Here is a 21,828-nt window from a genome sequence, read left to right on the forward strand (position 1 = left end):
AGTTTCCACGTGACTGCATTTGGATCTGCATTTCAGTGCTGTCAGGGAGCAATATAGAATTTCTACCTTTAGATAAAGAAGCCTCGGACCCAAAGGACTGAGTTATCTGGAAAAATCCAGACAGCTAGATTGGAGTTCTAACAAGGGCCACAACACCTTGAACCAGAGCTTTCCTATCTGAAGAACAGAATAGAAAGAAGACTGAACTGATGGGATGGAATAGCAAATTAGAAGATGGCAAGCATGATTTCTGAGTATTTGTAGAATACTAGGAGTAGTGTTTTAACCCATACTCCTTATAGGAAATAATGAGTTGAGTTTTAGTATTTGTGCTTCTGAAAGGCCATGGGAAACTACAACTCTACTTCACCAGAGAGTTTCATTTTGGTGGGTTTCTCAGATTGGCCTCAGTTACAAGTCTTCCTTTTTGTCACTATTTTGATTTTCTACTCCCTGACTATCTTTGGCAACACAATCATCATTGCTCTTGCAAGACTGGACCTTCGACTACACACTCCCATGTACTTCTTCCTGTCACACCTCTCCTTCCTGGACCTCTGCTACACCACCAGCACTGTGCCCCAGCTCCTGATCAACCTTCATGGACTTGACAGGACCATCAGCTATGGAGGTTGTGTGTCCCAGCTGTACATATTTCTTGCTCTAGCCTCCACAGAATGTTTGATATTGGTGGCGATGGCCTTTGACCGCTATGCTGCTGTGTGTAACCCACTCCACTACACCACCATCATGCACCCCCTTCTCTGCAGGGCATTGGCCCTCTCCTCCTGGATAGGAGGCCTTGTGAACTCTCTGATTCAGACAGGACTTGTGATGGCCATGCGACTCTGTGGCCATCAAATCAATCACTTCTTCTGTGAAATGCCCATATTCCTGAAGTTGGCCTGCGAGGACACAGAAGGAACAGAAGCTAAGATGTTTGTGGCTCGAACAATTGTCTTAGTGTGCCCTGCAGTTCTGATTCTAGGCTCCTATGTTCACATTGCTCGGGCTGTACTAAAAGTCAAGTCAATGGCTGGACGCAGAAAGGCTTTTGGGACTTGTGGGTCCCACCTCATGGTGGTGTCTCTCTTTTATGGCTCAGGTATTTATACATATCTTCAACCAGTCCACAGATATTCTGAAAGCAAGGGAAAGTTTGTTGCCCTGTTTTATACTATTGTTACCCCGATGTTCAATCCTTTGATCTACACCCTGAGGAACAAAGATGTGAAGGGGGCTCTGCTGAAGGTGCTAGGGAGAAGTACAGACTCAGGGTAAGAGGTGAGGAGAAAAGCTCATAAAATTTCTGTGGTAGCTCTCATATCTAGAATCCCATCTTGATCATTGGTCACATCAAACAGCCCAGTAGTTCTCAGGATTTTAAACCTTCCTTTTGAGTACATTATAAGAGGCTATCTCTTGAGATGCTTTTAGGTCAGTATCCAGGGTCTTCATGCAAAACAGGGTAAGGTGTTATTTATATCACAATTTTCCACAATAATTACTACTGGAAAGTAGTAATGGGCTATAGTTATATGGGGCAGTGATGGTCGATATAATTCAATGTGACATTACTTTTCATCAAGTCAGTTATTCCCAACACAGATGGCACTGTGCCTAAACATATGTCATTAGTTTACCATCTATTTTTTAAGTAATTGTGGCCCTGGTCACACCCTCCCAACATCTTTTTTTAACTTTCTTTTTATTTGTTCTTTGTGTCTTTCACATCATGCATCATGATCCTATTCATTTCTTATCCCTGTGTATCCACCCTCTGCCCTTTCAGTGCCCACCCAATAAAATTTAAGAGAAAAAAGAATAGAAAAAAAAAAAAGAAACCTCATCATGGAAGCTGTAGTGTGACACAGTGAGTCACACATTAAGCCCTTTATCCATATACCTTTACTTGCAAGTGTTCATTGCAAAGAGTCATTGGTCTGGTTCACAGCCTCTGGTTTCTGCTACACTATCGATTCTGGGCCCTCACTGGGACTCCTCTTGGTTATCCTGAGATTGCCCAATGTTGTGGAAATCCTGCAGCTTTGGGTCTGTAGGACTGGTCCCTTCACGTGCTTCAGAAGATCACAGATGGAGTGGAAATTGGGGTGGGCCAACCCATAACCCTGATTCTGGGTCTGGGTAGTTACAGGGTCAGTCAGCCTGCCATATCTCCCTTGTCCTCACCACCAGAGTGAGCTCTCCTGCAGTGCCCTGGTGAGTTTACCCCTTGCAGCAATGAGCAAGGGGCAGGGCCAGTTCTGCTTTCAAGTCTTCAGGTTTGGATCTCCCACACCTGGACCATCAGGACCAGCTCTACTTTGTTACCCAGGCATGGCATAGGTACAACTCTCCTGAGGACTGCAGCAGATAAGGGGCAGGGCCCCTCTATCAGTCTTATGACCTCAGGGCCAGCTCTCCCACCTATCTCTGTTGGGAGGGGGCGGGGCACACAGACAGCTCCCTCTGCCCATGGGGCCATATGACAGGGAAGTAAAGGGGACAGCTCTCCATGCTAACAACTACCAACAGGATTGTCTCTACTATGCTGGCCAAGCAAGGAGCAGGGCCTGCTCTCCCAAGTGTTGCAGCTGGTGGTGGGCAAGGGCAGCTCTCCCACTCTCTGGACCTCAGGACCAGTTCCCCAACCTGCCTCAGGCATTGTTGGGTGTGAGGGAATACATCCCTCCCACTGCCGATGCTGCCACATGATAGATGCCCTCCCAACATCTTAAGGCCTGTTTCTAACTTTCCTGACATTCACTACCTTTCAAGCTTTCTCATGGTTTCTTCCTGTTCCTGAGAAAATAAGGAGATCATGTTCTGAGATACTTCACTCAGTATAGCTTTAGATCTTATGTGAGTATCCTCCTGAATAAATTTTAACAGTCTTATTCCAATATCACAAATAGATTGAAGGCACTAATATAAAAAAGGGAAGAAGCTGGGCGGTGATGGCGCATGCCTTTAATCCCAGCACTTGGGAGGCAGAGCCAGGCGGATCTCTGTAAGTTCGAGGCCAGCCTGGGCTACCAAGTGAGCTCCAGGAAAAGGCGCAAAGCTACACAGGGAAACCCTGTCTTGGAAAAAAAAAGGAAGAATATTAAATTTTCAGAAGATTTTATGGGGGATTGTGTTATGACTTTTATCTTGAAGATCATTTTTGATTTTAGATAATCTAACTAACACATAGTAATTGTGAATGTCAATGAGGAGGATGTGATTTGCTGAGACTACCTGTTGGTTCTTCTGTGGGTTCTTTATCTGACTAGAGTATCCAAATTCACAGAAAGCTGATTTTGAAGAGAAAAGCATGTAAGTTGTATGAGTTTATGTATACATGAAGAGCTTCACAGGAGAGTAACTTTCCAAGAAAAATACTGAAACAAGTTGGTTTTATACTTTTCAGGAAAAGAACAAATAAATTTGTAAAGGGCTAGGAAACAAATGGATCTCTAACAAAGTAGTAAATTCTAGAGATTTCACTGAGAGACATGCCTGTAGGTAGTAAAACAAACTTAAGGTGAATGTTACTTTCATTGGTTCATTTATTCAGGTTCATTACAACCCTACATTACTAGTCTTTGTGACTAAGTCAAATCATCATTATAGCTTCCTACTTGTAGGAAAAGGCAGACTACATAGGCATGCCTAAAGTTACATTTTCTCATATGATTTCAGCTTCAGGTAATCTATATTCCAATAATGTTTCTGTTTTATTTTATATTTTGAGGTAGCTTAATCAAGACCTTCAGTAGCTTTAGAGTGTGGTATGAGAGACAGATACAAAGTGCAATGACCACTTTGGCTAATTGGCATGTATGTCACCTCAAACATTTATTATTCTTTGTTCTGAAAACAATCATAGTCATCTCAACTAGCTGTTTTGAAATGTACAATTAAATACTGTCAACCATTGTTGTCCAATGTACTGTAAAATTTTATGAATTATTGTTCATATCAGGAGAGGTGAACCCACCAGCAATTTCCTGCATGTTGTTAGTCATTTGGGTAATTATTAAGAGCTTATAAAGTCCCATTACAAATGGGCTATCCATGAGACATTTGGATAAGGGACTAGAGTGAGAAGTCATACTAGGCATGTAGCTACCATATCCAATAGGAATGGAGATGGGTTACAATGCATGACCAGCAACATTCCATACTACAGAGTCTAGTCACTTGGAGTTGTAAGATTCAAGTCAGGGAATGTTCTCTAACTTTTGGGTGAGGACTTCCAATATCACATCTCATTGTCTTGCCACTTAGAGTGCAAAAGATTTTTGTAAAACAAGATTTCTCAAGGCCAAAGTTTATGACAAGGTTAATAACTCCTTTTTGCTCCTTAAAATTTTGCTATCAAAGATGTAATGAACTTTTAAATTTTCCTTCTGTTGTTTGAGAATTCATCTATACATATAATGTGTTTGGATAAACTCCTGCCTCAACCCTTCCCTCTGACTCCTCCCCTGCTACCTACCACTTTTCCCTTCCAATTTCACATGCTTTTGTTTTTGAACCCACTGCGTCCACTTAGCTGCCTTTATGGATGTGTGCACAGGACCATCTGTGAGAGCATGTGGAGCCTCTCCAGGGACACATCTTTGAAGAAAACTGGCACTTACTCCACCAGGAATTGTCCATTGTCAACAGCTCCTCAGCTAGTGGTGGGACTTGATGAGCCCTCCCTCTTCCATCCCGGGACGTGGGTTGATCTGATCTTGTTTAGGTTGAGCATGTGGTCACAGCCAGAGTGACCACAGATGTGCAATAGCACTGCCATGCCCAAAAAATACTATTTCACGGCCGGTGTCCACTGCCTCTGGCTCTTACAAACTTCCTACACCTTCTCCTGCAATGATAACTGAGCTTTATGGGGAGAGGGCTTAATAGAAATGTCCCATTTAGAGATGAGCACTCCACAGTCTCTCAGTCACTGCACACTGAATAGTTGTGAATCTCTGTATTGGTTCTCATCTTTTTGCAAAAAGATATTTTTTATTGAAAATAGATTTTGTTTCATACAATGTATTCTGATCATGGTTTCCCCTCCCTGGAACTCCTCCCAGATCCTCCCCACCCACCCAAATCCACACCCTTTATTTCTCTCACTAGGAAACTAAGCAAACAGACAAGTAAACCAGATGGAAACTAAATAAACAGGGGGGAAGCAGAAGAAACACGTAAAGATGCAGACACACACACCTGCCACAGAGAAATCCTGTAAAAACACAAAACTGCAAAGGTATGGTTTAAAAAAAAAACAGCCCAAAACAAACCATTATGGGACAAAATACCACTAAGTTCATCTTATGTTGGCCATCTACTGCTGGGCATGACGCCTGCCCTTAAGTGTGGTTTGTATACCCAGTGAGACTCCATTGGAGAAAACTAATTTTTACTATACTGTAAGATTTGGTGAATTGTTTAGTTACTACATGATCCAAATCAAGACAGAGAAGGAAGCCTTCTTATCTAAACAAAAATTCATATTTGTACTTGTGGTGTTGAGTCACCTGGGGGATCATAATGGTCGTCCTTAGGCTTAAAGGGCTTTCACTGGGAAACCTCCAGCATCCTCTGTCTTCAAGGGCAGCCATTACTAGAGCTGAAGAGAGTGACTTTTCCACTTTTGTGGTTTTCCTCTTTGCAGAGACAGCAAAGTCGTGCTTGCTTAGAACCTGTTGAGGGCAGGTTTTTCAGTGCCCTGGTTTTCCACAGTAGTAGATAACATGTGACCCCTTTAGAATCTCCTTTTATTCTGCCTGAGAATGCTACCAAAGAAAGTAATGATTTTTCAGGTTTATTGTGGGTAAAACAGAATAAAAAGAAGGAACAGTGATATAGTAAAGATTGGTTGTGACGCACATGAAAACCCTCAGGCTTTTCCACCAAGGAAATAAATGTTTAGTTAGATCACTTTCACGCATGGGGAGAACAAGTGTCGTCGTCTGAGGAGTCCATAGGAAGAAATGAGTTCAGGTGTATGGCAAAATTCCACAGGAGATACCGAATTTGGTCTTACTGATGTCAGGACTTGAACCAAAGCACAGGAACTACGAAGAATCTCATTATGAGGAGTCTAATGAGTAAGTAAGGGTAATTTGTGAAGACACTGACTGGATCTGTTTGGCTTGGGCGGCAGCATAGAGAATCGGCGGAACTCAAGGCTATACAGCAGGTCTTTGAGAGTCTGCCAATTGGTTATAATTGCCACTTTGGGACACAGAGGTCTCCAAGGCCATACTTGATGAACAATTTTTTTTTTTGTCAGGAGGAATACAAAATGCCCCCAGGACAGAACTGAGTGAGGTGTTCACACTCCGAGGGTCAGGAGATATCTAGATATCCTTAAAGTCCAAAGGTATTTTGATAAAGCACCAGGTCCTACCCAGTCTCAGTCAGTTAGGATAAACATTGGCTGCACAGGGGGGATGCCTCTACCTTCTAGGTTAGGAGGCTCAATTACCTCTCTTCCGATCAGAACTATGCATAGTCATGACTTCTCCAGGATGGGAGCCCTGTCCTAAGACTTCTATAGGCCCCCAAAATGGACCAGCACCTCAAAGAAACAAGTCTGCCTTGAACCTCTCAAGATACAGATAGTCTCAGATGTGTTTCACAAGCCAACAGAATTGAGGGTGATAAATGACATGGTTCTCTCTTCTGGAGCTCTAGGTGAGTGACAATTGAGTGAGATGCTCAGAATTCACATTCTAAAATCAAAATATGACAATATTCCACTAGGCAGTTGGCTCTGGGTTCCACTCTGCTGGTTGCCTGGTTTGAGCACATAGAAAGGTTAAATTTATGAAAAAGCATATTTTGTTATCTATAGTCCTTATTGGCATCTGTCCTCTCACCTGAACACATAAAACATAACAAAATTTCAAATTTCAAAACTAGGAAGACTTGCTGGAAGCGTAGACAGTGAGAGGGAACTCATCCTTAGATGGAGACAGAAAATAAGCAATTTGTTAGTTTAGTCTTTCATGTCAAAAAAGCTGGCTGGATTCAAACCCTGATTTTGTAGCAGTATACTGCCAATGTAATCGTGTTGTCTGGATTATTTAATAGTATTGGAGGTCACCCTAAATAAAGCTGTGTGGTCTTAGTGTGAAGGGGCAATATACAGATCAGAAACTTATTGAGCCTATAGATTAACACGTTGGGCAGGAGGCTGCTTTGGTGCCTGGTAAGGTTTGATAGTGAGTTCATTTCCCAGACACTGATGGAGATAGCTTCCTGTGTGGCATAAAAGGAAGAAGAGAACTTAGAATCGATTTTAAAATTCACAGTTCACAGTGAAGGTAATCAGGAAAGAATTCCTGAGAGCCCTCCACCCTTTGCCTAGACAGAAGATTAAATGGAATGGTTTGAATGGGGTTCCACTACAGTCTGGCAATATCAAATTAGTGGACTAGCATGGAAGATGAAATAACATGTGCTGTTGGAAAAAATTTTCAGCCAGGCAGCAGTGGTGCACACCTTTAATCTCAGCACTTGGGAGGCAGAGGCAGGAAGATCTCTGTAAGTTTGAGGCTAGTCTGGTCTACAGAGCGAGATCCAGGACAGGCACCAAAACTACACAGAGAAACCCTGTCTCAAAAACAAAAAAAAGGGAGGGGGAGGAAAATATTTTAAAACATGAGTCCTGACCAATAAATTAATTATGGAGATTATGCATAGACACAGTGGTCCATGCACATACTCACACACACACAGGCACAAAGAAAGCTGAACACAGATAATCATTGACTTTTCTATAGGTAAAAACAAAATATGTAAATGATATAAAAAATGCTTTGTGTGGCCCAAAGAGATTTGGTACAAGAAATAATCTTTTAAAATACATACAAAACAAATATCAGGGCTGGAAAGTATTCTGCAATGTTTCAGTTCATTATCCAGGATGATGCAGGAACCTTTTTACAATATTCTGATCAAATCCTTCCCTTTGAGTGAGCAGGCACCTTTTCAGGTTACAGGAGAATCCCCTCCTTTCACAATGGTGTATTTTTAGGTCACTTTGCTCTTTCTTCAGTTCGGCTCGTATTAAGCCACAATCTACCTTCTTGGAAATGTCACCAGTTGGTCTGAGGTTGGACCTTTTAAGAACAAAGAGAGTTAGGTGCTTTCTCTGTGTGTCAGGTTTTAAACAATGTACACTTGCTTTCCAATCTAAAAACTCTATTTAGATCACTGCTCCTCATTGAGGATGTTTACATGCCTTTGATCTGCTGTCAGAGTTTTAAAGCAACCTACCACCAGGACTTAATGCATCCTGTTCTATCTGACTGCCAGGAACCGTATTTTTATTTCAGGATGAAGTTGTAGAAAGCTATTTGTGGGGCTGGAGAGATGGCTCACAACCAAAAATATAAGAAAGCTATTTGTGAATGGGTGGGATGGAGACGCAAGTCACCATGGAATGGTGATATGTCAGATAAGCATAATTTTCATCTTCACTGAAATACAATATTCAGGCAATGTGAAATGAAGCAGAAATTTTAAGCTGTCACTTGGATCTGAGCTTACATGGCAGTATTTTCCTTTCTTGAGCCCAGGAGGTTAGAACGGCAGACCCATTCTCCCAGAGAAGTGACTCAAAGTCTTTGTGTGGCAGATGGAAGTCAAGACAGTGGGGCAGAGATGAAAGAAACTTCAACTTACAATCAATGTATTGACTCTCATTGCATACTAGATTCCAGTTACAAAGATCAGATTCCAGGGAAGTAGGGCGACTTCTACACCCTGCTGTCCACACAAGCCTCAATCAATGTCAGTTTATACCTACAGACCTGTTCAAAACTGGAACAAGTCTGAGCCTGTAGGCACAAGGGTATATCAGGCAGTCTCGTGCATCTGTTTCCAGGTATGTCGCCAGTAATGACTCCAGGCACTACAATTTTAAGTCTGAATAAAGTCAACTTTATAATCTTATTTTGTCAGGGAGACCATAAAAACTTGAGCTTTTTTCATAAGTAGATTCATAGGAAAGTAGAAGACTAAAGATATAATCCAGAAAATAGTCAACAAATAAATAGTTGAGTCGAAGAAAAATCCCTGTGAAGACAGAAATGGGAAATGAGGCATGGAAAGAGAAACAGAGCAGTATATTGTGGATAAGAAAGTTAGTCCGGGGCTTCACTCAGCAAGCTTTGATTTGAAAATCTGCACACGAATAAAAAATTATTTTGGGATTTCCTCCAAAACTAAAGTTTTTGAAGGTTCTGTACCACCATTTTTATTGAATTTTAGCTTGCATTTGCTAAAATCCATCAGTCAAGTGGACACTACTTCCTCACTCTGACTCTCTGGCCACTGTACTCCAGGTCACGTTCTAGTTTCCACTTTTAAAATAAAGCATTGCCAAATGGTCCCCTCAGTTCTGTACTTGTCCAGCAGAGGTTCTGAACCTCAGTTCAATGCCTTTTCAGTGTTGTTTTTAGAGACTATGGAAGGCACTTGATATCATCTAGCTCTTGGTTACATTGTGTTAAAATCTTTGGGGATTGGGATTTCAGGAATTTTCATAGAATAATTCTTTTTGACATTTTGTTGAATTGTAGGTATGTTAAGAGTGTCTCCATGATAGTATGAATATGATTGAGATTAAAATGTACTGCATGAGTGACTAGCATCTAGCATATCACTAAATGAGAATAGGACAGTGTTGATTCTTTATTAATGCACAGAAAATAAATATATCTGAGATATTTGGGTGTATCATACACAGTACCAAGGTATGGAACACACTCATTAATTCACCCAATAATGTTCATTGAGAGACTTTCATCCATCCAACACTGCACTGTGAGATGAGGGTAAAATGTTGAATAAATTCAACAGATCCAGTTGGATGGTCTTTAAAGAATATTGGCAGGATACACCAGTGTTCAAAGTATATATGACACATCCTTCATAACTTAAGAATGCATCAGAGCACTTAATCTCCATTAAAAATGATCTTGCATGTGCTGATTTTAAAAACATGTATATTAACACTTGGTCATTATAATTTATATTTTCTCCATTTTTTCCAAAGGGGCTCAAGTGTGATACTCAAATGCATTTCTTGCAGCATTGATCTATCATGGTGCTGTTAGTGACCTTCTAATACAGATTTAATGAAAGGGCAATATATGAAGTTGGCATCATTTCTCATATTAAGCAGAGGTGAAACTTCTGTAAATCACTGATTTCTTTCTTTGTGATAAACTTTTTCATATACCTTTTATATTTTTACCACAAGAAATATTAACCTTTAAACACAAGCAATTTTATGCATATTCCACTACCATAATTCATTGAAGTGTGTTCATGATTAATTCTTAGGTTTCCTGAAGGAATAATTCATGAGACTTGAAGAACAAATCAAATGTTTCACACAAAAAAGTATTTAACATCTTCTACATGCCCTGGATGAAAGTAACAGTAATTTAGCACTTGTCAATATTAATAATGTTAATATGTTTAAGGGAAGACATGTCTTTTTAAAGTCTGTGTTGTCTGGCACCCAGGAATTCTGAGCTTTTGAGGAACAAAGAGATGTGAAAGATTGTCATTGAATACAATAGAGTCTAGAGAATATTGATGCAAAGAACTTTGGGTTTGAGAGATGAGAACAATTCCTCCTGGGAAGTCCAAAAATGGATTGATAAGTTGATTGAAAAGTTATCATACATACCAAGCACAATGATTCGTGAAGAGAAACAAATTTGTTATAAATAATTTCCCCCTAAAAGGATGAAACACCACTCTTCTTAATCTCTTCCATCAGATGGCAGTGGTATGAGCGAGGCCTCCCACATTGGCACACTGACCATTTACACTGAGCAGGAGGTCACAGATGTACAAGAGAAACAAACTTGTGATCTCAGCCTGGTTAGACCTGAGTCTTAATAGGCAGAAACTGTGCCTCATAGACTATGGAGAACAAAAGAGAAGACTGTAGAATACCACATGCACTTTTGCACCGCCAGTAATTTTTATTTATTTTGCTTGACTCTAGAAGTTCTTGGACTCAAAACCAAACCCTTTACCAATTAGATGAACACCAGTCCTGCATGCGATTTTTCAAATGCAGTTTCCACCATAGTGAAAATGGATACAAATGTCAGTTCTATTAGGGAGGCAGGGTGTCAACTCTACTTTCAGTAAAGGAAGTATCAAGATTCAAAGATTGACAAACTTGGCTAAAATTCTGGAATACACAAGCAACAGGACTAAGGTCCAAACAAATGTCCTATCATCCTAATGCACTTATCTCTGTACTAATGAGAGAAAGATTATTTGGCAGATGGAACTGAGCAAATAAATGAAAATCAAAGTGCCTGGTTTAGGAAAACTAAGGGAATACTGGAAATGTTGTTTAGATTAGCATCCTTCATAGTGGACATTAAATTGTCCCCTGCTGCTTGTGCACATAAAAGGCTATGGACAGTTTCAATGACAGTTTAGGAGGGAGCTTCATTTTGGTGGGCTTCTCAGATTGGCCACAGATGGAACTCTTTCTTTTTGTCTTTATTTCAATTTTCTACTCTCTAACTCTTTTTGGCAACACTGCCATCATTGCCCTCTCCCAAATGGACCTTCGACTACACACTCCCATGTACTTCTTCCTGTCACACCTCTCCTTCCTGGACCTCTGCTACACCACTAGCACTGTGCCCCGGCTCCTAATCAACCTTCATGGACTTGACAGGACCATCAGCTATGGTGGGTGTGTGGCCCAGCTGCTCATATCTCTTGCTCTGGGCTCTACTGAGTGTGTGCTCTTGGTAGTCATGGCCTTTGACCGCTATGCTGCTGTGTGTCGTCCCCTGCACTACACGACCACCATGCACCCCCTTCTCTGCCAGGCGTTGGCGATTGCCTCATGGGTAGGAGGCTTCTTGAACTCTTTGATTCAGACAGGACTCATGATGGCCATGCCACTCTGTGGACACCAATTGAATCACTTCTTCTGTGAGATGCCTGTTCTCCTGAAGTTGGCCTGTGAGGACACGGGAGGGACCGAGGTCAAGATGTTTGTGGCCAGAGCTATAATCTTGGTTTTCCCTGCAGCACTAATTCTGGGCTCCTATGCACAGATTGCCAGGGCAGTGCTGAAGATCAAGTCAATGGCTGGACAAAGAAAAGCTTTTGGGACTTGTGGGTCCCACCTCCTGGTGGTTTCTCTGTTTTATGGCTCAGCCATCTACACATATTTACAGCCCAAGGGAAGCTATTCTGAGAGCAACGGAAAGTTTGTTGCCCTTTTTTATACTATCATCACCCCCATGCTCAACCCTCTGATTTATACCCTGAGGAACAAGGATGTGAAGGGGGCTCTGAGGAAAGTGCTAAGGAGAGGCACAGACTCGGGGTAGGGGAAGAAAATAGGGCCACTACAACTTTCTGTGATAGCTCTCATATCATTAAGTTCATCCTGTTCTGCTGACTATGAAATCTCCTTCAGCAAGTCTCAGAATTTTGTTGCTTTCCTCTTTGGGAGGTGAACGTCAAGATCTCTTTAGCTTCTTTCTCTGTTAGTGTGTACAGCCCTTGAAAGAAGGGGGTCAAAGCTGATTTAGCTTAAACATTGTACAGAAATGTTTGAGAAGATGGTCTGTTCTCACCACATGGCAGACCAGCACAGGTGTTTAGGAATTTCTGAGTATGAGGGAAGACTTAATTGAATGAGACACCCCTTTTCCAAAGCCGGTGATTCCCATTGTATGTTGTGTAGATATTACTTTGTCCATAGGTATTGAACATTGTTCATCACTGGTTTTCTAACTAGTTGGCTGCATCCTTCCGTACATTAGGGCTTAGGTCACCTCTGCCTTTTTAGTTTTTTTAGTGCTCACTATTGCCAGAGGGGAAAAAGGAGACTGTGGTCGGATATACATCATCAGAATAGATTTTAGACATGATGTCACTTCACTAGTACTTACAGAAAATAACAGAATCTGTGGAACAGCACCAAATAAGAAGAGCATCGAAACCTTCTCAGATGGGCCCAACAGGTTTGTTTGTTGCCATGGTGAAGATATTTTTCATTGACAAGAGAAGAGACTAGAAATGATTATAAAAACAATGAGCATGGAGAAAGCGGGATAACAAAGAGAAAAAAATGAAAGTGGCACTAGTGGACGCAGAGAGGGAGGAGTTAACGTAGGCAGGAGGGATGGAGCCTTCACATCCTACCACCACTGTTCCTTTTCGGGTACTTAAATGATGGCTCAGATCAAAGAATAGATATCCTTGTAAATTAACTGTGAGAGCTACATATAACCACCAGCAATTCATGCTTAAACTAAGCTTCAGAGTTGTTAAGTAACTTATCCATGCTCACATGACATGAGCCTGAGACACTTTTTGTAACCCCAAGCCAACCCATACCATTGCCCATATGGTTCCCTTTTTCTGAGAAGGATTCCCCTCCCCCATCACACTTTTTTTCAAGGTCCTGGGTATCCAAGCTTGTAAATCACCACACTAGAAAATGTGTCCCTGTGTCACTGAGATGTCCAGCCAGTCTCAAGAGTGAAAGCTTAATAGTAGAGGAGTGAGCGTGGAAAGTTGGAAAGGAACTAAATGGGAGCAGAAAGTGCATCACAAATTCTCCCTGCTCTCTTCTGACCTGGCTTCTGCATTCTTCCGAATTATGAACATTCTGCCATCAGTGTGCATGCTTTTGTTCTTCGTATAAAGTGAATGTATAAGGCAATGTGATCATTGCTTCCATTTCTTGAACCTCTTGTGTCAAAAATCCATGCTGAACAGTGAACTACATTGTCACACTTAGTACTTCAACATTTTAAGTAGATATAGTCCCTCTCCCCATTATTGCATTAGTTTTACTGATTAATGCACTAAAGTTCAAGTAATTTTTTTATAACTTACTTCAGGTTACCTAAGCATTAAATGAATTTGGACCTGTCCTATTATACTTCTGATCCTACTTCCTTAGCTACTACTCAGCCATCCACACTTTTACACCTCTTTAGCTCAAGATAATCACTAACCATATACCTGAAACAAATGCTTTCTCTTGCATCCTTTTATACTGTTTAAACAATTATGGCATATATACATACTTAACAGAGAAAGGAGGATTAAATAAAGTTTTGTGACTAGTGCATTACTCCTTTATTTGACAGTCAGTAAAGAGAGATGATCATTTAAAGATAGCATTACCCCAGTGAAGCAATTGGTATAGCTGGGCACACACAGCCATTGCTTTTGCAATTTATGTCTTGTGGGATACAGATGCCATCTCCATGGAAACCACTAACCCCTGGGCAGCCATAGACCTTCTCACTCAAAACAGTGGCTAAATGATTTTTGCCACAAACAGCAAAGCCATGTCATTTGCAGAAAGAAAATGAATGCAACCTGAGATAATTATATTGAAAATTAAGCCAATCTTAGACATATATATATATAATGTTTTTTCTATATATGATCATGCATATATAGGAGTGGTCAACAAAATGAAAAGCTGGCTATTAAAAATAACAAAATTACAAACTCTTGTGTGGTAGTTTGAATGTAATTGGCCCCCATAAGCTCATAGGGAATGACACTATTAGGAGGTGTGGGCTTGTTAAAATAGATGTGGCCTTATTGAGGGAAATATAGAATTGTGGGGACAGGCTTTAAGGTCTCTTTTTCTTAAGCTTCTCTCAGTGTCACAGACCACTTCCTCTTGCCTTCTGATCAAGATGTAGCCAGCACAATGTCTGCCTGCATGCTGACATGCTCCACACTGTGATGATAATGGACTGTCGGCCCTTCTGAACTTTAAGCTTCCCCAATTAAATGGTTTCCTTTATAAGAGTTGTCATTTTCATGGTGTCTCTTCACAGCAATAGAAACCCTAACTAAGACACCTTGGCTAGAAAAAAAGAAAGAAAAGACTGAACAATTAATACCATTGCAGCAGACGCCGTGGAAATGCAAAGACTACTGGAGATCTCGCTGAGAAACAGTAAACCAATGCGCTCAATGACACAGACAAAGTGGACAAGTGCTTGACTCCATTCAGTTTAACAAGACTGAATCATAAAGAAATGTAAAGCTTCGATGGAACAATCACAATCCTTGAGATTAAATAAGTGATTTAAAAAGCATCTCAGCAAAGAAATAACCAGTACCAGACACTGCTGAATTCTACCAAGCTGATAACAAACCACTATCAAAACTTTCTTGATTATTTCGGTGGGAAATAAATAAATAAATAAATAAATCTTTTTTGAAAGAACATTACGTCAGGGGCTGGAAAGATGGCTCAAGAGCTGAGAGCACTGGCTGCTCTTCCAATCGACCTGGGTTTGATTGCCTGCACCTGCATGGCAGCTCCCCGCCATCTGTAACTCCAATTCTAGTGAATTCAGTGCCCTCTTGTGGCCTCTGCTGGCACTTCACACATGACGCACCAGCAAACATGCAGGCGAAACACCTATATACGTCAAATACAATTAAATAAATGAAGTATTTTTAAAAGACTATTAAGTCACTTTATTCTGAATTGTATACTTCACGTGTATGCAACTGTTTCATAGATGAATTATTCTGTGTGCATGGTGAACAATAAAGGAGCTAGTGAAATCATGTTCAACTCAGGGTTGAGTTTTACATGAGTATAGTTCCTGTAATTGCAAGGAAAGCAAATGAAATACTTTAGTGAAATACTTCAATATATGGTGTATATAGAGTATATGTGCATGTACGCATGTTTCTAAAGGTATGGGTACACGTGTGTGTATGCAGGTAATCATGCGTGTGTGTGTGTGTGTGTGTGTGTGTGTGTGTGTGTGTGCACAAGGCTCAAAGATGGCATTGGGTATATTCTTCAATTGCTCTCTATTTTTGTTTGTTTTATTTTCATTTATGTATCTTTGTATGTATCTGTTATGTATGTGCATGTTATGTGCAGGTACCTGAGGCCAGAAGATGAGTTGGGATCTCCTGGAGATGGAGTTATAGGTGGGTTTGAACCACTCAATGTGGGTGCTGGAGACTGAACTTAGATTCTCTGTGTAACAGGCCCCAGACCTTAGCACAACTCACTTGAGGACAGAAGCACAAACTGAGCATGTAGACAGCACCACCAGCCAAAATGGAAACAAAGACCTGATTCGTCAAAGTCCACACAGTTCTGGGAAAGTCTCTAACTGTACTAACCTTGCTTTTTGGCTTCTGTATTTCCACTTCTGGTTAACTGTTCTTGTTAACTGAAATACGCCAACCCAGAGCATGGCTTTTGTGCTTCAAAGCTTATCCTGAGAAATGCCCAATGTAGTCGCTGACTGGCTAATAAAGACTTTCTATTGGTTTAAATCCATGTGTCTTAGCTGTGAAAAGACCATGATCATGGCAACTCTTTTAAAGTAAAACATTTAATTGGAGTGACTCGCTTACAGTTTCAGAGGTTCAGTCCATTATTGTCATGGTGGGGAGCCTAGTTGCATGCAGGCAGACGTGGTGGTGTAGCTGAGAATGCTATATCTTGCAGGCATCAGGAATTTGACTGACAGTCACTCTGAGGAAAGCTTGAGCAAACACCTAAAAGCCCACCCCCACAGTGACACACTTCCTCCAACAAGGCCACTCTTCTTAATAATGCTACTCTCTTTGGGGGTCATTTCCCTTCAAACCACCACATCATATCCGAGCAATCTTCTCTGGTGAATATCCCACAACACTCTGCAAAGGCAGCAAGCCTCTTAATTGCTAGGCCGTGTCTAAAGCCCCTTAACCATACATATTGAGTCTCTCAATCAAACTCAAAACCCACAGATTGAGTTAATCAAAACATCCAATTTGCCCCATAGCCCATCTCTGTCTTCTGAGTACCTGGGTTATAGTTAGTCACCATCCCTTTCCAGCTTCTACACAGGTTTTGGGTATCCAAACTCAGTACCCCACACTTGCACAGCAACAATGCTATCCACTGAACCACACACCCCATTGTGGTTAATTACATCTTAACAAAACTATTAAAATCAGTACTTGCTAATTATGTTGTAAACAAAACTTTGCTATATTAAAAAAAATCTACCAGACTCTCCAAAACCTCCCATTATGCACAACTAATAAAAAATATAATCATATTCTACCCGGGGAAGTTTTTCTACATCATTTGTAAAGCTCGTTTGGTAGTTGTTAATCTTGATTGTCATCTTGATTGGATTGAGACACACTTGGGAGATTTGTAAAGCTCTGGCTGTGTCTATTAAGACCAGTCCTGAATGTGGGCAGCACCGACTGCAGTCTGATAGCCCAGATACAATAAAAGGAGTCATAAAGAAAGCCTTCTACAGGATAACTCTGCCAAGGAGAACGCTGACCAGCCAGTGTGGAGAGAAGAGGTCCTAGGGTCTGTGGAGCCGGCTGCACCTGTGGAGAGTACTCCAGGCTTGTCGCTTTCGTAAGGTGTTGATGTGGGCTTCTCAGTTATTCAGCTGATTTTGAGTCATCCCTGCTCCTGGAAGTAAGTCCTCACCCATACTCCTGTTAGTAGTGCCCATAAAAACCCATTAGTTCCACTAGTGTGGCCAGTCATCTCTGCATGTCTTCCCATCATGATCTCGACAAGCCCATGAACTGTGGACTGGTGGCTGTGGAGCCCCCATGGGACTGGATGAGGCCCTCTGGATACGGAAGATGGTTGTTTGACTAGAACTGTTTGGGGGGTGGGGGCACCCAGGCAGGGGAACCGGGATCTGTCCCTGGTCTGTGGGCAGGCTTCTGTAATCTGGTGCCTGTGGTGTGACACCTTGCACAGCCTTGGTGCAGTGGGAAGGGGCTTGGACATGCCTATGCTCAGTGTGCTGGGCTCTGCTTACTCCCCATGGGAGACCTTGATTTGGGGGATGTGGGGATGTGGAGTGGCTTGGGAAGGAGGGCTGGGGTGGGAGGAAGGAGGAAGGGGGAATCTGTGGATAGTATTGTGGAGTGAGTAGAAAATTTCTTTTTTTTTTTTTTGGATTGGATTTTTTTTTATTATTATATTTGTGCACTAATTTTACATATCAGCCATGGGTTCCCCTGTCCTCCCCCCTCCCGCCCCAACCCCTACCTTCTCCCCATCCCCTCCCCTCCATTCCCATCTCCTCCAGGGCCAAGACTCCCCTGGGGATTTATTTAAACCTGGTGGATTCAGGTCCAGTCCCCTCCTTCCAGGCTGAGCAAAGTGTCCCTGTGTAAGCCCAAGGTTCCAAACAGTCAGCTCATGCACTAAGGACAGGTCCCACAGCCTGGATGCCTCCCAAGCAGATCAAGCTATTCAATTGTCTCACTTATCCAGAGGGCCTGATCCAGCTGGGAGCTCCACAGCCTTTGGTTCATAATTCATGTGCTTCCATTCTTTTGGCTATTTATCCCTGTGCTTTTTCCAATCTTGGTCTCAACAATTCACACTCTTACAGTCCCTCCTCTTTCTTGACAATTGGACACCTCCAGCTCCAAGAAAATTTCTTAATAAAGAAAAATGAAAAAAAAAGCACATTAGTTCACCAATAGAAAGCCTAATATATATTTTTTCCTGTTTCCTAGCTGTTATTTGTGAGCTTCTCTTTTCCTTTGAATATGAACTTCCAGGCTGGAGAGATGGCTCAGAGGTTAAGAGCATTGATTGTTCTTCCAGAGGTCCTGAGTTCAATTCCCAGCACCACATGGTGGTTTACAACCATCTATGAAGAGACCAGATGCCCTTTTCTGGCCTGCAAGCATACAGCAAGCATACAAGCAGACAGAACACTGTATATGTAATGAATATGAACTTCCTTGAATCAGAGATCACATTTTTGTTCTCCTTTCAGTCAAAGTGGAGGTCTAAAAAATAATATTACATTAGTACTATCACTGAGTGACTATCTGCCATATACCAGGAATCCACAAACAGTGGTTCAAGGTAGGTCATGGTAACATCATCTTACAGGTGGGGAAACTAAGGCTCAAGCATGTCAGATCACAAGGTTAGTAACAGCAAAGCTATTTACTTAAGTCATATTATGGTTCTTTAAGTGACTATAGGTAACTGTGTATTGACTTTTTATTTCCCATAGTATGAAAGAGTATTATTTTTCAGTACATTATTTTTTTGATTTTTTGAGATTCAGTATATTATTTTAAGTGAATGTATGAATTTGTAAGATTATTATAAATAAAAACAAGACACAAAACAATGAATATTAATATATTACACATCTTACAGAAAAATGGAAGTACTGTACTCCCCAGCAAAAGTAATGAGTTGGATCCATTCCTATTCGTAAACATATCTGGGAATATATGAGCACTACATGAAGGGTACAGGGAAGAAACAGATTTAAAGTGTCATGAACATGGCAGGCCTCAAGTGAGACATGGCATTTGGTCTGATTGGTGAAGGTCTAGTAGGATTGGGATCAAAGTAGGGAGGTAGAATGTATATCAGACTACAGAGTCCCATGATCAAGGAAGAAGTTGTATTTTGAGAATAATTAGTGAGACAAATTAGCCGGGCAGAGCGTGGGGAATAGGGAGAACAGAGAAATTGCAGGGCCAATCTTAGAGGCCCATTCTGCTAATTATAAGTAGTGCAATGGATCCCAGCAGTCTCCAAGACCACATACACTTATCAACTCATTCTCCTTACCATTGTCACCAAAGGATGCACATATGAATACACAGTCAAGAAATGGTGTCGCAGTGTTCCAGCCTAGTTTTGAGATCAGAAGGAGGCTGATGGGCTCTCCATCTTCGTGGCTCTCACCTCTAAGGCATGGAGTATCAGCATTGTGTGCTGCTGAGGGAGGATCATTTTCTAACATGATTTCTCTGAGACAGAAGTTCTGAGCTGAGTTCTTCCAAACCAACTTTCAGACATCTGTAGCTATCACCAGTCTCTTGTGGGCATCATTTCTCCTTTGCAGTCAACAGAACTGTTGAAGGTTTTGAACTCCAGGTAAGTGCTGACTGGGTGAGCTCCTAAGGTTACACAGTCAAAATACAGAAAATAAGAGATGTTACACTGGGCAATTAACACTTAGAATTCCCTTCTATAACAGATAATACAATACCAAAGCTTTGATAGCCAAGGAAATTCCAAACACCAGATCCAAAAGACAAAGAATAGAGGTCCTGTCAGAGTTGTTGAAATATATCAAAAAAATTCTTAGAGCAGTAGACAACAGGATGGAACCTCTTCCAGATTGAGACACTCACGATGAAAATAAGGAATGTGTATCAGAGATAAATAGTAATAATCTCCTTTTGCTTAGTAATTGTAACTGATTGTCAGCATCATTCTTTTCAAAGAATGTACTAAGAATCAGCTCACAAGTCTTATCTTAAACTAATTGAGGCTTTTAGCATTTCCCTAGAAGAGCAAAATTAAGATTTAAATGTATCATAGGTAAGGTTTTGCTAATAACCTTTTGCACACTGACGTTAGTGTTTCTACTTTCATTTTGCCACCTAGTCACAGCCCAGATAGAACAGTTTGCAAAGATAAGACAAGTTTAAATCTGTTATAATAAAAGACAGAGCGTAATCGGTGCTGGGTATTGAATCCTTGGATTAAAGGTTTGACTCTGCTTATTTTAGTAATGACTACTTAAATTTTCCAGTCACCTTTTTAAATAAAAATACTCAAAATACAGTTACTACAACTTTATTTAAAGTGAGTCACACTTTCAGGTGACAGCATATTCTACAGGCTATTTGCTCAATCTATCATCCTTTTATAGTGTTTTTAAGTAGCAGGGGAAAAAAGCCTTTGTAATAAATGCTTAAACAATTGTGCTAACACATCAAAATGCCATGGTTAATATTGATCACTAATATACTGGCGATTGATATAATTACTTTGGAGGCTGGAGGTAGAGAATATTTACCTAGTGTGTATAGGACCCTGGCTTCAATCTCCAATAACACACACAAATACCAATTCCTTTGTAGAATTCGAATAAACAGAGCCAGATTAACAAACTAGGGGTCCAAGGAGGCCTGGCCTCTGAGAGCTCTGGATCTCAATTAGTTAAAAATGAGTCTGCAGAAGCAAACCCGTAGTGGCTTCTTAAAGCAAATCACTGGACAGTTGGTTATAGTAAAATGAAATTCTGCTGTAGACTACTGAGAGGTCCTGACCTGCCTGGGCTACATGAAGAAAGCACTGGACTCTAGACAAAAATGTATGTCAGTGGATGGCTGAATAGACATAGGGGTACATTTATTCCAAGAAACAATGTGCTCTGTATAAGTACACAGAAGAGAAACAGTTCTTTTCATAGATGTAAAAATGTTTTCTTCTACCTTTTGGTTCTCTCATAAGTTGGCCTGTTTTTATAGTAGTTGGTGTTTTTTCATTGACAGTGAATCATCAACACTTTGCACATTTGTTTCATTTTATTTTACCTGTCTGTACAGAATGTAAAGAATAAAAAATTAAAATTAAAAAAAAGAAAGCAAGGAATGTGTTATTTCAGTCTTTGAATGTCAATTATGTTGACTTCAATCTATATGCTTTCTTGGTCTTATAGTAGAAATTTCTATGGGTTGCTACTGGATATTTGATAGACAAGTCTTGCGGCAGATTTTCCTAAAGACTCTTGGAATACTATAGGAAGCCATGTGCTCTATAGTGCAGAAGGAATAGCACCCAGATCAGACAGTGACTAACTTTTTAGCATAGCAGTTAGGAATGGAGAATGGGTTGAAGGATGTTTTGATCCCTACTTAACCACTTCAAGACAAACAAGGTCAAACAACAAAGTTGGTTAGGAAGGAAATAGATCAGTGGCAGGAAACAAAATTTTTTAAATATAAGTAAAAGTATAAAATTAGAGA

General features: G+C 40.8%; 2 protein-coding genes and 1 pseudogene across 2 annotated transcripts; all 3 read left to right on the forward strand.

Moving 5' to 3' along the window:
* Positions 1–345: 345 nt before the first annotated feature.
* On the forward strand, positions 346–1,281 carry LOC118589909 (olfactory receptor 10-like). The gene has a single exon (XM_036197600.1). The coding sequence runs from the start codon at positions 346–348 to the stop codon at positions 1,279–1,281; it is 936 nt and encodes a 311-aa protein (XP_036053493.1).
* A 10,160-nt stretch (positions 1,282–11,441) lies between these two features.
* LOC118589793 (olfactory receptor 10-like) lies at positions 11,442–12,377 on the forward strand. Its single transcript, XM_036197369.1, has one exon. It carries the CDS (start codon positions 11,442–11,444, stop codon positions 12,375–12,377), a length of 936 nt encoding a protein of 311 aa, XP_036053262.1.
* Positions 12,378–21,025: 8,648 nt separating this feature from the next.
* Positions 21,026–21,312, forward strand: LOC118588649 (annotated as a pseudogene).
* The last annotated feature ends 516 nt before the right edge of the window (positions 21,313–21,828 follow it).

This window comes from Onychomys torridus, chromosome 8 (assembly GCF_903995425.1).
Source record: "Onychomys torridus chromosome 8, mOncTor1.1, whole genome shotgun sequence".
Classification (NCBI taxonomy): Eukaryota; Metazoa; Chordata; class Mammalia; order Rodentia; family Cricetidae; genus Onychomys; species Onychomys torridus.